Raw genomic sequence first — 14,857 nt, 5'->3', positions numbered from 1 at the left:
AAAACATACAACAATTGAAGGGATCCGCCTTGCTCTACACGCTTAATAACGTCTTACTGATACTAAATGGGGCCTTAAACTTCATAAAAATCTACTGAGGCACTGGAATAGCGACAATGATCACCTACTTTTGTTTGACATCTTATGTTCCTCTTTCCTGCTATGGGCTGTTGATCCATTCAAGAAAATGAGATGAACCAAGGAGAAAGGAGAGCTTTTGCTATAAGCTTTGCATGCTGAATTAACTGCACTTTATGCTTAAGACACTAATCAGATAACCTTATGCAAGGATTTTAGATCATATTTCTGAAATTGTATCAACCACTCCACTTCCCTGTTGTAAGACTTGTAAGTTATAATATACCTACCTAAGGACTGCTCTAAACTCTTACCAAAGGCAGCTTAAGATCAATATCTGGGGCCTGCATAATAACCATTTGCTGTGATAATTAACCTAAGAATGAGGGAAAGCACATCTCAGATAGGTGACAAATCTACATTGTCAAGTTTTGCAACCACTATATAATTATTTTCTAGGAATCATAGGGCAATTATTTTGCCCATTATTCTTCATAATTTTTTATCCACGGAAGATCAGTAACACTTCTTTTATAGATGGCGACTGCTGCCACAATTAATCACGCTTCATGTGAATACCATAAGCTAAATAGTACATCGAAGGTGACTGTTTTTAGCATGTTAATAGGATCCAGTCAATTAAAAATTCTTTGTTTTGAGGCAAAACTTCAAGCCACAGAGATAGAAACCACAACTCCAAGAGCATAGCTGACAATTGGATGTTTCGGTCAATTAACAGTACCCACTCAAGCTGTGTTTCTTCGGAGCATAGCATTACTTTGTTTAACATCCCAACCAGCTGTTACCAAGTCTGCCTAACTACATTCCCAGTAAGCCACAAAATTTCTGCAAGATCCAAACTAACATCACATTTCTTACACTTGGAAGAATATAGAGTACCTCATGGTGGAGAGTAGTACTCTCAAACAAGGATTTAAATCACATTCTGATACCAATTTCAATAGTTGGTCAAAATGATATGGTATCGACATACATATAGGGGGGTTTAAGGCTTCCAGTATCAATTGAAAAAATGATAAAAGGAATTAGATACCAAGAAGGTTTCAATCTTTGGTCAGACCAGTAACCACCAATTGGTAGGTATCAGTCGACCAGCACCTCGATATCTTTCTCTTGAATTATCCCGCTGGTTTTGTTAAGCACCTAAAGACGACGCCAATGTAACTTCTTGTTGCAAGACAAGGCTGCCCTAAGGATGACATGTTAATACCAACCATGTCAAGATATGATTTCAAACTAACCCCTAAACCCCCAACTCTAAACCCCCTAAGCCCCAAATCCCTAAACTCCAAACCACTAAAACCCTTAACCCCCAATCGCTAACCCGTAAACCCTAATCCCTAATTTCTAAACCCTAAACCCTATTCAAAGAGGAAAATGTAATTTGGATGTGTTTCTACTTCTCCTTTCATCTTTATCTCATCTCTTCTGCAAACATCACAGCTCATCTGTTTCCAAGGTGATCACCACTATCAACTACTCTTGGTGTCATTCTTAGCCTCATCACCACATTCACTCCAACATCTTGAAAGCTTGCAGCATCCATGGCCACCAATATCTACCTCAAACTCGTACGATACTAGTAGCCCTGAGAGAGTCCAGCTTCCCTCGTCCGCTAGTGATCCATGGAGCGTTCGAGCCACCCACTAGATCCTCACTACGGATCCACCATCCATCATGACCAACCTAATCCAAAAAAGCAACCAAATTTAAGAACCCTGAGGCCAGTTCCGGAATACGGGTTGCTCCGACTCCAAGAACTCGACCAAATTCCAAGAACACCAAGAAACTGAGACTAACCACAACATCTGTGATAAAAAAAGGATCCGAACAAGCAAGAGAACTGCAAGCGAGGCATCACGAAGAGGAAGAGAAGGAGAAGAACCTGGAAGACGACGCAGGCGAATCTGGGGTAGCGAACATGGGAGGAGACGGCTCAATCGAAGACGGAGAATGAAGAGAAGAGGAAGAAGAAGAAGAGAAGGGAGGCGAAGCATCCAATTCCGTCTCATCCCTCGGGTTTGGGCGGTTTCTCCCTATCCTTTATTTTTTAAAAGGATATATATATATATATATATATATGCTAAACTTGAATTTTATGGAAAATCACTAATTTTGGAGGAATACACAATGCAATTTTACCATAAAAATTACTGCTTAATCACAGAAATTGGTAATTTCTAATATCTCTTTGTACAGTCACCTTATTGTTAAAATAAAAAAGCTTGATAATCTAAAAGAGTACACTAACAATAAAAAAAGACTGAAACATTTCTTTAGTATTTATCGTATTGGAATGGCCACATCCAACATATTCAGTCTTTAGTATTTATAGTATGTTCTCTTTGTACTGTATTCAGTCATTGTTATTGCTAATAAGACACCTCAAAAGAAACTACAGAATGGACTGAATTGTTTAATTATATCAGCAAAAGGAAGTGTTACTGTTAGTTCAATATTTACATCACATGAACTTCCTTAATCTTGCAGTCTATAGGAGTTCTTAGACAAATGGAAACTACAGCAAAACTTAAAAAGGACAACTTTAGTTATGCCGTCTTAGTGCACACATATCTCCAGTTTCACTAGCAAGAAGTAGACTACAAGATCACTGGATGGAAAAACCGAGAACACCATGAATCTAGCTGTTCAACAGGAAGCTGAGAGGATATCACTATGTTACGTATTGTTTCCAAACTATTAGAATGTTTTCAGATTGCCAAGATGACTTGAAGTTCTAATTCCAATATCGACTACCTTCATCGAAGATTGTAAGACTGCTATTCATCCAGGTCCTTGAATCCTTTTCATGCTCCGTCTCAGCAAAGGTCACAAACCGATTGCTCTTTGAAGATTTTGATTCCTTCTCAGCATTCAATTTACTGAATCTAACATGTTTGTTGCCTTTCCCGGACTTGGATTCCCTTTCAGCCTCACCCTCGTTGAAGGTCACACGCTTGTGGCTCTTCTTCGACTTTGGCCCACCTCCAGCCTTCAAAACAAGAAGACTTCACTGCTGATATTTCTATGATCCATTAGAGATTCACGCAAACTGTGGAACTTCTTTCAATGATCCACAGGAAGTCATCTTCATTCAGAATTGTATACAATATGAAAAAAGAGAATATTCAAATTCCTTAAGACAGCATAATTTCCAACATTTTGAAGACCAAAACAATCTACTTGGAGGTAAAACAATGAGATTTGAGACCTGATAGAGGTATGATGACAAAATCTGACTTAACAAAACCCAAAAATGACATGATAGAGTGAGGCTTTCGTCGAGTTGATGCATCTCTGAAACAATTTTCTGTGAAGGGGTCTCATGTGCAATTGCCAAATAGGATCATTACCAACCTAGTATATATCATGCTTGGCAACACATACAGATAACCAATTAATAATGTTAACAGCAATTTTCTGATCCTAAAATCAGGGAGACTTGGAAATGCATACTTATTATCTTACAGCAGGTTGGGTTTGTATTAGATCTCGTCAAGCAATCCACGGAAGAAACACACATACCAGAATGATAGAATAATACCCCACTAGGCATGGGCTAATTAGATACACATTAAAACATCTTTCTTTTCTTTATCTTTTTTCTAATAACGACATATCTAGATCACAGCCACCAACAGAATTGCACAGGTCAAGTATTTGGAGTGCCACCTCTACGAGTACTCGAACTCGAACCTACAACCTCTTCAAGATGAAGAGGAGAACCAAGTCCACTAAAAAGACTCAAGCTATTACTTGCGGTCCCACATTCAGCTTTGACACAAAAAATTCTCGACAAAGAACTAGAGGGATTTTGGACATACCTTGTTTATTAGCTTCTCAAATGCTTCAGGTCCATTTTCTTCAATGAATTTCTCTGCAGCTAATAAAACATCGTCTGGCTTACTGAAGATACCTTTATCTGGAGGGACATACCATATGTTCACTGTCTGATGATTCAAAACCAGTGGCCTCACAAAACGTTCATAAACATATGCAGCACCACTGAAGTATGGAAAAACCAACCAGCAACTGAAAGTCAGCTTTGCATAAGGCCAAAAGGGGAGCCTGCAACAAGAAATAACATTGCAGCTAAATTTTAGTCCATACTAAGTTCATTTAACTTACAAATTCTAGTTATTATTTAGATACTCGAAAGAAATCATAACCTGCCCAAGGAAAATCATGTCTTTACAGGAGCAGTTAAAGATAGCAAACCATACAAAGCAAATAAGTTCATACATATATGAAACTCATTTATCAACAGATAGAAGTTTCAGAGTCTGCAAGCCATTATCCAAAAGGGAAAAGAATAATAACCAGTTGTAAAAAAGAATTATAGACAGCGTAAAAAAGTGAAGCAACTTAGTTAGCTATATATTTCTACACCGCCTACTTATAAAACTGCAAAAGAAATTAAATATCTGGATCTAGGTTTTCAAGAAGAAAAAATTAGCCAAAGTTACCATCTGCACATCCTACCATCTTAAAACAGCCTCTCAACATTCAATGGTCATGCATGGTCAGAAAAATCACAAAGGATGCAACATAAAAAGAAAATAAAATACTGTAAGCTGCGAAACAATACATGTAATTGCCTAAACATGTCAAGTTGGTTACAGTATCCGACAAGGAGTAAGTTCACCAAGCAAAAAAAATTATTATTGCCTTAGCTTTAATGGATCAAAGAGATTTAACAAAATAAAATTTGAGAATGGTTATCGCTGGTCAAGTCAGAAGTACCGGCCATCAATATCACGAAAATTGAAATTTTAGCCAAAAGACAGAAGAAAACAAGAAATAAATAGATCCATATAGTAAGAAATACATGATAGGCATCTTCCATAAAGTAATTACCACTCTATGATTTTCGCAAATGTCAACTCAAAGATTGTAAGTAAAGAATACAACACCCAGTAAGTAAGCCACTGCTGATCATCTACAGGAGATTTAGATTCTATTGCCCTCACTGAAGCATACCTGCCAAAACAGAGAAGCACTTTCTCATTTATAAGCCATTTGTGAAATAAGAAAATTCTATCATATTGCACTTAATTGTTCAGAATGGTACTCACAAAGGATAGGCAAGCGTAACCAGAGGCCTGTAAAATGCAAAAGCAGTGTGTCAGAGTAAGGAACAATTCCTACAATACAACATTTATGGAAGTAACAATATTACAGATGACAAAATTGCTTTTGATATTATTCTCAAGTGAGAAGACAAGTAGAAATTTCAATACCAATTAAACAGTGTCTGGCTGGTTCTTAAATGAAGAAGTAAAAAAACAGTCATCATTTTTAGCTGAAAGAGGTGCATATAAATATGACTCTCCAACTCTTCTAATGGCAAATAATACATCAAAGCTTCATTAACTGTATATTCTCTGCTATTGTGAAACAGCAATAATAGTAAATGTCCACCAATGATCCAAACCACGAAGCTTCTTCTTTAACTAATCTTTAAAAATGTCAAAGCAATCCTTTTGTGATTATAAGTTATATAAATATCAAACCAGTTCACCTTTCTAAATGTGCTATTAAGAAACGTAGATGTCATAGCATCTACAACAGTCATGCTAAAATAGCTAAAGAAATTTAACGCCGACAAGACTTAGAGTCCAATACATTCAACAAGTTTAAAAATGAGTTGGAGTTTAACAAATTAGGAGCTCAATGAAATACACATAATTTCATTAACGTCACCAAAAAAATTTCTAAAGGTACACTTAGATATAGCGAATCTGGAAGTTAATGGAAAAAAGAAAGAAATCATAATTAACTGTACTAAAAGAAAGACAATTCACTGTACTAAAATAGCACTGACCTTTTATTCATTTAACACCAATAAAAAGAACAACATTCTGTAGCTTATGGTAAACTAAGCACGATTGCATTAACGCCAACAACCATATGCTGAATAAACACGGAAGAAGAATTAATGCCTGCATACGCTGTTATTCAATAGAAAGAGGGAGCAAAATCTGTGTTTGGACACGAACAGGGCCTTTTCCTAGGGGATGACTTCGTCCTTTATCTTGAAGAGTTTCCAGGTTTGAATGCTTGTGAAGATTGCGTCCAAGTCTTTGACTCGTGTAACACTCTAGGATGGCAGCGATTCACTCTGTGATCTCTAAAAGAAGATAATTGCGATTTCCTTTTTCTTTCCTGAACAAAACTCGCTTAAAGCTTGAATTCGAACAGAAAGCACATTCATGGGCCGCGATTTTAGATGCTCTCATAACTTAGACTCAAAGAGGGACGATTATTTCCCCCAAAGTTTTGATATTTAGCTAGAAGATAAACCAAAATAAGATTTTAAGATATCAGAATTCGCCAGAAAGAAAGCAGCACCTTTAACACCCAAGCATCAAAATTTAAGAAAACAAGAACAAAAAGATCCCTTCTTTTTCTTGGTTGATTCCGAAGCAAGTGGCGAACTTTCCCGACAACTCGTCAAGAAGGTTGATTGAAACGAACAAAAATCACAGAATAAAAGGTAGAAATTTCCGACAGGAGCAGAAGAACAAACTAATGCCAGGACATGACAGAAAAATCTCAACACCACCAGCAATGGAGCTTGATTTGTTGAAGGGACACTTACCCGGCGAGAACATCGAAGTTAATAACAAGAAACCTAAGCAGAGCACCGGAACCCATTCCTTCTTTTCGCGTGCTTCACACCAACTCCACTCTCGGTTGCTCGAACGCCTGGAGGAAGTCCCACGCTTCTCACTCTCGCGTTCCCTAAGTAGGTAACAGACGTGACGAATTTCCATCTTCTCTCTCCCTACTTTCCGAAAAGGCGTGTCCCGATGATATTAAAGGCTGCATGACTATTGCAAAGAGGGCCAATCAACGCAAAACGATACCGTGGGAGTATATTTAACACCACAGCCGCTTCATCGAAGCCGACGAGGGATCTGCCTTCGTCCCGGGCTTTAAGATTCGCGCCCAAACTTTCCCTCGTATGATGTGCCGGAGGGCCTCGCGCTTTAAGAGTCGCACACGAACTTGATCGTATGATCGGTGGGGACATCTTACGATTGCGCAAGGGACCCGCACGTCGGCCACACAATCGCAGACGTGGTTGGTGTTTTGGTGCTGCCTGTGGGACCCACACGGCCGAATCAACCGGGACGAACTACCCGCCCAACTGAATCGTAATCCGACTCCGACTCCGAATCCGAATCAGACCCAGCAACCTTCTTACCCGAACCCGTCCGACACCCAATTGATAAAATTACATACTTATCCCTCAAGGTATTTTTTTTATGTTTAGCCTTCAAAATTCAAGCTTAAAATATAGACCCTAAAAACTTCCCAAGACACCATTGGCATGAATGACCCCTTCATATCCTCAGGTTCAAAAAGCTTCACACCTAAACCAAAAGGGAAAAGTTAAGAAAAGGAAGGCAGAAATAAAGCATAAAACACAAACTTGCAACAGATGATTATACTTGACTGCTTCTCATAAGCAATCAAGGTAGAGGTACCTAATAAGTTTTTGGATAATTATTAGTCAGAGTAAGAGAGAAGGAAATTACCACCTGAGCCAGTTCAAAAGAAGGTTTAAGTTGACATCAGTAGAAGATTCATCTGCAATGTGAACATTCAACCTTCTTCTTCTGAGAATCTAAATTCTTGTTCAGAAGCATTAAGCAACCTAACATGGAGATCTCAGCAATTGTAGGAACAACATTCATCACCCATCATTTTGGAGACTCGATTGCCGCTGCAAGACTACCAAACCTGCATTTATATCCATCTATGTTGTGGTACCTTCCAGTGTCAAATAATTTATTGATATTTCTCATAGGCTTTCACATGCTTTTGCCACTCTGTTGACCTTTTTTATAAGATTTGACTGAGAACCCAGGCACAGAATCACTAACTATTCTAGGTGGAATGGTGTTTTACCTCCGAGGGAATGAAAAGCTTTCAAGGATGAAGCTTGGTTCCCACAGGATTGACAGAATGAACTCAGGGAATAAAAAGAAGAAACATTGTCGTCAGTTCTCACTGTTTGGATCCCCTGGAATCAAGCACCTTGAACGAAGTGAGACATATCAAAGGCTCAGGTTGGGTATGGAAGCTTAATTGATCCAAAAACACCTACAACTGCAGGAACACCTAATTCTAGTGTGAAATAAATATGCCTGTGCCTCATGAGAGTCACTTGGTGCAAATGACATGCCTAACACATTTTTTTAATATAAGCCAGCAACCTAATGCAATCAATCGTACAAAGTCATATCCAAAGCAATGGCCAAAAGTTTCCAAGAAAATAAGTTTTAGACAACAAAATTTATCAAAAGAAAGGGTTTAAGACAGATGTTGCTTACCCCGTCGCCAGTGCCTGATGCAAGTTCTGATGGTTCCATTACCAATTGGAATAACAGATGCAAGTTGGTCAATATATTTATCTTCATCATGAGGGAATTGCATTCATCCATCGTCGAAAACTGAATACATTGCGCTGATGCTGAACTCAGTTCTGAACAGCCTTTTCAACTGTCGAGCTCTAGGATGGACTTCAGCATTGTGAACATGATCATGGCTCTTAGGCCATGGAATAAGGGTAACATACCCCTTAGGAGCCAGTATAAGACAATAGAGTTTCTCCTTATCAGTTAGACACTTCCTCTCTCTGTAGATCATGTTCTCTCAAGGAAAGGCCATCGCCACCGGCTTTTGATCCTAGCGAAGAGGGAAGTCGGTGTAATGTTCACGGCCTGCCTCAAATTCTTTTTTACTTCTGAATCGCCTAGATCACTCGGGCTGCCTGATCCACCATGGCGGTTCTCGAAGTTTAGATTCAGTGAGATCATGCATTTTGTCTGCTGAGTAACAAGGGATATGTTCACCCTTTCAATGCCACTCCTCTGCCATGCACCCTAACATAGAAGAAGAAACAGAGACCAACAGTGATACCCATCGATAACGAGCTCCTGATCCTTCCCTCACCTGAAGTCAACTTTATGTCTATGGAGTGTGCCTGAAAGATATCCTAAGATGGCTTAGAACTGATCCAAATTCCAGTCAATTAATCAACTTCTATTAGTTTATATCAACCAAAGTAGGAGAAAAGTACACAAAAAAAAAAAAGGCTACAGAACCACTACAAAAACCATACTAATTCCAAGGAAAACAAATGAGAAACAAAAATGTGACTTATTTCAGCTAAGAAGAAAGAAAATGCTTACCATCATAAAGGCAGCACAACTATCCAGCAACTGTTTGCAAGAGCTAAACAAGCAATTAATGGCATCTTAAAGAACCTGTAGATTGACACAAAACAAGTATCTTGAACCCTGCATTAAATTTGCTTTTGCTCTATTAACAGAGAAGCAGTTCGCTTAAGCAACAAATATAAGTCCCAAATGATAACCAAGCAATCCTTTATCTTACTTACACGAACTGAGAAAGCAAGAACAGCCTTCCATATCTTACGGCAAATTCTCCTTATTTAAGCAGTTATTCAGCAATCTAAGCGCTAGAATGGGATTCCAACTAAAGTCAACCAGTAATTTCCTCCTGCATTCAACAAATCCACAAGGTCTACGCATCACGCCCTAAGATTCTTATGGACAGCTCAAAATCCAAGCAAATCAGGAAAAGAAAAACGAATTGAACGAAGAGAAAAAGAGTCTGCGGCGGTGGAATTCGAATCGTCGTCTTACCGATCCGAAGGGAGACGATCGAAGTGGATCATCGACCAAACGAGATCGAGAGCGACCTGCTCGCCTCCGCTTTCTGCAGCGTCCGATAAACCCCTCGATTCCGTCGATTTTTCGATTCAGAAAAAGAAATAAAGATCCCATCCTTCGCCATCTCCATGATCTCGATTCGACACGGTTGTTCCTTAGCAAGAAGAAGCGTCGAGTTGCTATTGGTCAAGAGTAACGAATTAGTGCTACTTGCTAGCGTAGGATCGGATCTAAGGCCTAAATCGCAGAACAACGTAGAGTAGCCGTGACAAGCGTCCACGTATTCCTGCGTCTCGTAGGCGGGAGTTTTAAGCTGCAACTTCAGGACCCACACGCATCATAAAGAACAGATGAAGTGATGACACGTGGCAGTCCGTGCAGAGTCTCTTCAATATTAATATATTAATAAGAATATTAAGATGGAATAGTATTTATTGATCGACTCTAATAGATGTAAGTAACTCTCTAGTTTATGTCATAGCAATTATTCCCACATAAAGATGGGGTGAAGATTGCATTCAACAGGACGAACCCAAACCAAGCTTTCATGGGCAATCACGGTTTAGTAGGAGGCCTCATTCATGGTGCTGTACCTGCTCTGGCCAATCCCTCTATGCCTCCATTTCAAGGTTGGCTGCACATGGTGGTGTCTTGTCCCTTCAAGACGACTGCAGAAGGAGGGGAGGACGATGGGAAGGACACCTCACCATGCACGACTGTGTAAGCAGCACCTGTTGCTACCCCTTCGAACGAAGCTTCCTTAGCTTTCTGATGATGCCACAGAGGAGTGTTCGATGGAGCAGGAGCGAGCACGGCCTCTCAAGTCCTCTGCCATGAGCCGGCTTACACCCATGCATGCGCACAGTAAACGCGGCGTCTCCCAAGTGAAGTTTTCTGTAAGTCATCTTCCTATCTCGCTTTTATCTCTATCCGGTGATGAAGGAGATCACTCCTTTGCTGCTGCTGCTTCTTGGCTCTCAGCTTTGAAGCCGGTCACATGTGAGGTTGGGTCGGCAGCATTTAATGCTGCCATAGCATTCAAGACGCTCAGCTCGGAGTTGATTCCCAAAGGCTGCACTGCAATGGTTTCCATTTGCTCATGTTGCTCATGCAATCCACGAGTCTTTTAGATCCATCCTTTTTCTTCACAGGTGATGGTAGTTTTGTGAGTAGAAAAAGATCAAAACACTTCACATGTGGTGCATTTAAGACCCACTGAAATGTTTTCTTGTCTGCACAAGATAGTCAATCCACCATCTGCTGTCGATATAGATATTTCTGGTGATTAAGAATGGAAATTTATGGGGCGACTCAAAGCGATAGATTCGAGCCAAGAATCATAGGATAAATTAACAAAGTCTCGATCAATAGATAGATAATTACATTCTCATATAATTGATACGACTAAGCAAGCTTTTTACACTTGTTTGACTATGTTGACTGCCACAAGGATGAACCGTGATGATCAGTCCAATTGCCAAGTACGAACACGCATCCCCTGAGAACAATTCACATGTAATCTGTCGCCATGTCAAGAAAGTTCTCTTGCTTTTGCCCCGCATCTTCGTCGAGCAACCATGACTCGAGCAACGACAATGGCGCTTGCGCCTCCGACCCCTCCGGCGTGGAGTCGTGGAGCCCCAACAGCGACTCGAGCGGCTCCGGCGACATGATGCAGTTGGAAGAGCTGGCGCTCGCGCTCCCCTGGCTCGACGCTGTGTCGGCCCGAACGCTGGCCGAGCTCGCCTGAGCAACGCCGGGCTTTGACGAAGTACCACTCATCCAACCTGCAAGAAGCCGAGATATGTTCTCGGTGCTCGACGCGTAGGTCGAAGAAGGGCGACTGCTCAGGCTGCGGTCAAAGGGTGACGCCTTCGATTCCTTATCCATGGACAAGGCCTGGGACAGAGCTCGCTTCGCCATGTCGACGTCGGTTTGGAGACACCTCTCCCACTGGCCTTTGGAAATGGAACGACGGCCCGACTGCACGCTGCCGATCGGGGAATCGGTGCCGCCGATCTCAAGCTTCCTAAGCTTCTTCTTCAGATACGTGTTCCAGTAGTTCTTGATGTCGTTGTCTGTCCTCTCCGGTAGATAAGAAGCTATGGCTGCCCATCTGCATTCCAGCAACACCACTGGCATCAGTACATTGAATCGTAAGAAGCAGGATCAAAGTCATCATCTCACGTCCTCTGTTCTTGACCTGTTGCCTAGAAGAGATTGGAGATGAACTATAAGCTTCTCCTCCTGATCGGTGAAGTTCCCACGCTTGATCCCAGGCCTGAGGTAGTTTGTCCACCTTAGCCTGCAGCTCTTACTGCATCGCCTCAGCCCTGTTAAGGAAACAAGACATGAGAAGAGCTACTACAAGCCAAACCAGAGTAGAAGAATACTACATCCTGAACTACTGTACCAGTGTTGGGAGGAATAGCTCTCCAATTCCCTGGACCATGCTGTTGGATGTAGGAGACCAAGGTTATGTCTTCTTCTGGTGTCCAAGGTCCTTTCTTCACGCCATCTTTGTCACAGCATGGTGGTCTTCCCATCTCACACCTCTAAAGACACAGTAAGGGAGAGAGAAAGAAGGGTTCACAACCATGGACAAATGAGACTGTTGTTTCCGAGCCATCTAGGGGTAGATATATATATATACAAAGAGAGAGAGAGAGAGAGAGAGAGAGAGAACGGAGGCAGTGATCAGAACGCTCCGGGCCTCAGAAAGCAACGGGGAGAAGAGTCAAAAGGGGGACAGCAAATTGCTTTTACACGGAGGTACCTTCAAAAGTCAGCTTGAGGGAGTTCCTCACAAAACCGCGTGTATTCAATGTGGTTCAGCCCTGATCTGATCCAACACCCCCTCTTCTGCTCGGGTTATCAGTACAGACTACGAAGCTGTAAAGCTCTTCTTTACTGCATCAGATCCAGCAATGGAATCTGGAAGTTAAGTCCCCACCTTGCTAGTCTCTCTTCTCATGAAGGAACCCTAACTCACTACAGAGTTGGTGGGTGCAGTACAGAAGAAAGAAAACCTTGTTCTGCAGCAGATTAGATTCTGGAAGCTGTACATTTTATTATGGGTTGGCGTAAATGCATCTCTCTGCTGCAGAGTTCATTGTTCACCTAACCAGGGAGCTGATGTACTAGCTTCGAAGTATGTGGTGAAGAAGGTGAGCCAGAAGATGCTGCTAAAGCTCTCATCATCATTGAAGTGACGCAGGTGCATAGGCGTACAGGAGATGTAATACCATGACATTGTGGTCGGTCATTCTGCATGGTGCAAATTGGGCGGCAGGAAGAGGACAGCTTCCGTCTCCTACATGTCTCCTGGTGCCAACCTTTTCAATGAGGGATGGTGAAAGCTCTCGGTTCTTCCCTCCAACCATTAATCTTCCATTAGATTTCAGTGAGTGCTGCTTTAACTTGCTGAAAGTTGATCAGATAGAACACTGTTAAATCAGAATTTTGTTGTTCGATCTGGATGATGAGGTCTCTCTTTCGTGTTCGATCTCAGACATCTCCGATTAATTGGCTCTGAATCTATGGACATTTTCCGATAATGCGCCCGATATAATTCTATGAGATTCGACGTCTCCAGGGTTGGCTGTGGGGCTGGATGAGTACGGTGTCGGTCGAGATTGAATTGTGACAGACGTGAAAAGAAGACCTCGGTTGGCCTCGGATCAACATCTAGATCGGACAACCAAATTCTAATTTCACAACCACCAGAACAAGCTGATCTGATAGAATGATAAAAGCATAAGAACAACAATTTGTAATCTGGTCTTGGATCAGTGTTCAGACATCATTGTCAGCCAGAAATCATTAGATGGAAGGATTTCTCGATTAATATTCTCATGATTTATTGAGGCTGGCAGCATCGCCGGCAGCGGAAGGGAAATGAATTCATCATTACGATATTGTTTGGAAGAAAGGGATGACAGAATCAATCAGCAACACCAACAAGAACACCAAAGACAAGGGAATAATAATGCATCGGTCTCATTGTTCCTTCATTTTTTTTTTCTCTCTTTGAAGGTTGTTGTGGAATATATGGCTGTGCTTCGATCTGCAAACAAGACTCTGTAGGTAGGTAGTGATTGTGGAAAGTAAGTTAATCTTTGTTCTATGTTGTCTCTCATGAGTGATTCCATCTGCTTCCATGTTGCACATCTCACTGGTAGCTGTCTAACAGTTCCTTAGGACATTCATGTGTGCCTAATTAAATGTCCATCAATATGTTTGAATGATCACTGCCATGAATCCTACAAAAAATGTATGTGTCATCACCTTGTGGCTCAGCCAAATTATACATCTCTGAGGTCTCTATCCTCACCATATAAATGGCTGAGAAGTACTTCACAGTCTATTCCAAAGATTTAATGGAAAAAAGAAAAAGAAAACACTTGCTTCCATTCATGAAATTACACGAAGCATCCAAAGCCAAGAAAGGGGTACTGATTTCATTTAAGCGATTTGTGTTTCATAAATTGCCTTCAGATTATAGAATTTGAAGTTTCTATCCATTGTTTCTTCAGCACCAGAAGAAACAGAGCTCCAAACTTGGGAAGGAAGATATAGCTATTACTTGGAGGGAGCTGAATCGCCGATAGTTTGTTTGTTGATGGAATTGGATGGAAGAAAACAAGGAGGTGATGAGAGAAGGCATGTCATCTTCTTCTCCATGAAGATGCTGCCGTTGCTCCCACTTGAACAGTGCCCTGTTTTCACTCCCAGTTTGATCTGAGAACACCAAAACCCTGTTTGCGTGTCACAGCATGTGCACAAAGTAAAGGCTATTTGTTCCATGCCACTTGCACAGTGTTGCAGTTGCAGTAGGAAGCAGACGCCACTCTGTCTCCATAAACGCTCCTCAAACCATGAGCAGTGCTCTCTGGTCACCCACACAAGTGACCCCAAACAATGCGCCCTGCTCGGCAAAGAATGTGGCAAAAAAGCAACTTGTTTTCCTCTTAAAACTCCATGGCAGAACTGAAAGCTCAAACCACAGACCACCAGCTGATGGCTTTTGTCTCGGAGGAATCATTTCTTCT

The 14,857-nt window shown here is 41.2% G+C and overlaps 2 protein-coding genes across 7 annotated transcripts; both read right to left on the bottom strand.

The window, feature by feature from the left end:
• Positions 1 to 2,495: 2,495 nt before the first annotated feature.
• On the bottom strand, positions 2,496 to 8,418 carry LOC135610701 (HVA22-like protein a). Of its 6 annotated transcripts, none has more exons than XM_065105537.1 (6): positions 7,647 to 8,405; positions 6,701 to 7,478; positions 5,175 to 5,201; positions 4,957 to 5,079; positions 3,924 to 4,167; positions 2,496 to 3,091 (listed from the first exon to the last, which is right to left on the bottom strand). In XM_065105537.1, exons 2-6 carry the CDS (start codon positions 6,754 to 6,756, stop codon positions 2,837 to 2,839), a joined length of 705 nt encoding a protein of 234 aa, XP_064961609.1. In that variant the 5' UTR covers positions 6,757 to 7,478; positions 7,647 to 8,405; the 3' UTR covers positions 2,496 to 2,836. The 6 variants fall into 6 exon arrangements, with proteins under 6 accessions (XP_064961609.1, XP_064961624.1, XP_064961604.1 ...); XM_065105552.1 differs by lacking the exons at positions 6,701 to 7,478; positions 7,647 to 8,405 and adding exons at positions 5,924 to 6,012; positions 6,099 to 6,694; XM_065105532.1 differs by having other exon boundaries at positions 6,701 to 8,405.
• Positions 8,419 to 11,146: 2,728 nt separating this feature from the next.
• On the bottom strand, positions 11,147 to 12,426 carry LOC135610697 (myb-related protein 306-like). The gene is made up of 3 exons (XM_065105519.1): positions 12,220 to 12,426; positions 12,010 to 12,139; positions 11,147 to 11,922 (listed from the first exon to the last, which is right to left on the bottom strand). The coding sequence occupies exons 1-3, from the start codon at positions 12,350 to 12,352 to the stop codon at positions 11,316 to 11,318; spliced, it is 870 nt and encodes a 289-aa protein (XP_064961591.1). The 5' UTR covers positions 12,353 to 12,426; the 3' UTR covers positions 11,147 to 11,315.
• Between the last annotated feature and the right edge of the window lie 2,431 nt (positions 12,427 to 14,857).

The sequence above is a fragment of the Musa acuminata genome, chromosome BXJ1-2, assembly GCF_036884655.1.
Source record: "Musa acuminata AAA Group cultivar baxijiao chromosome BXJ1-2, Cavendish_Baxijiao_AAA, whole genome shotgun sequence".
In the NCBI taxonomy this organism is placed as follows: Eukaryota; Viridiplantae; Streptophyta; class Magnoliopsida; order Zingiberales; family Musaceae; genus Musa; species Musa acuminata.
Note: the sequence above shows the minus strand (reverse complement) of the source record. Positions and strands in the feature narration are given on the sequence as shown.

Bases quoted from the DNA above. Each gene is read 5' to 3' on its own strand.
- LOC135610697 (XM_065105519.1), bottom strand. From the start codon at position 12,352: ATGGGAAGACCACCATGCTGTGACAAAGATGGCGTGAAGAAAGGACCT. The intron at 12,140-12,219 runs GTACAGTAGTTC...TTTCCTTAACAG, and splicing joins AGCTATTCCTCCCAACACTG to GGCTGAGGCGATGCAGTAAG. The intron at 11,923-12,009 runs GTCAAGAACAGA...GCTGGAATGCAG, and splicing joins CAATCTCTTCTAGGCAACAG to ATGGGCAGCCATAGCTTCTT.
- LOC135610701 (XM_065105532.1), bottom strand. From the start codon at position 6,756: ATGGGTTCCGGTGCTCTGCTTAGGTTTCTTGTTATTAACTTCGATGTT. The intron at 5,202-6,700 runs GTAAGTGTCCCT...TGCATTTTACAG, and splicing joins AACTTCGATGTTCTCGCCGG to GCCTCTGGTTACGCTTGCCT. The intron at 5,080-5,174 runs GTGAGTACCATT...CTGTTTTGGCAG, and splicing joins GTTACGCTTGCCTATCCTTT to GTATGCTTCAGTGAGGGCAA.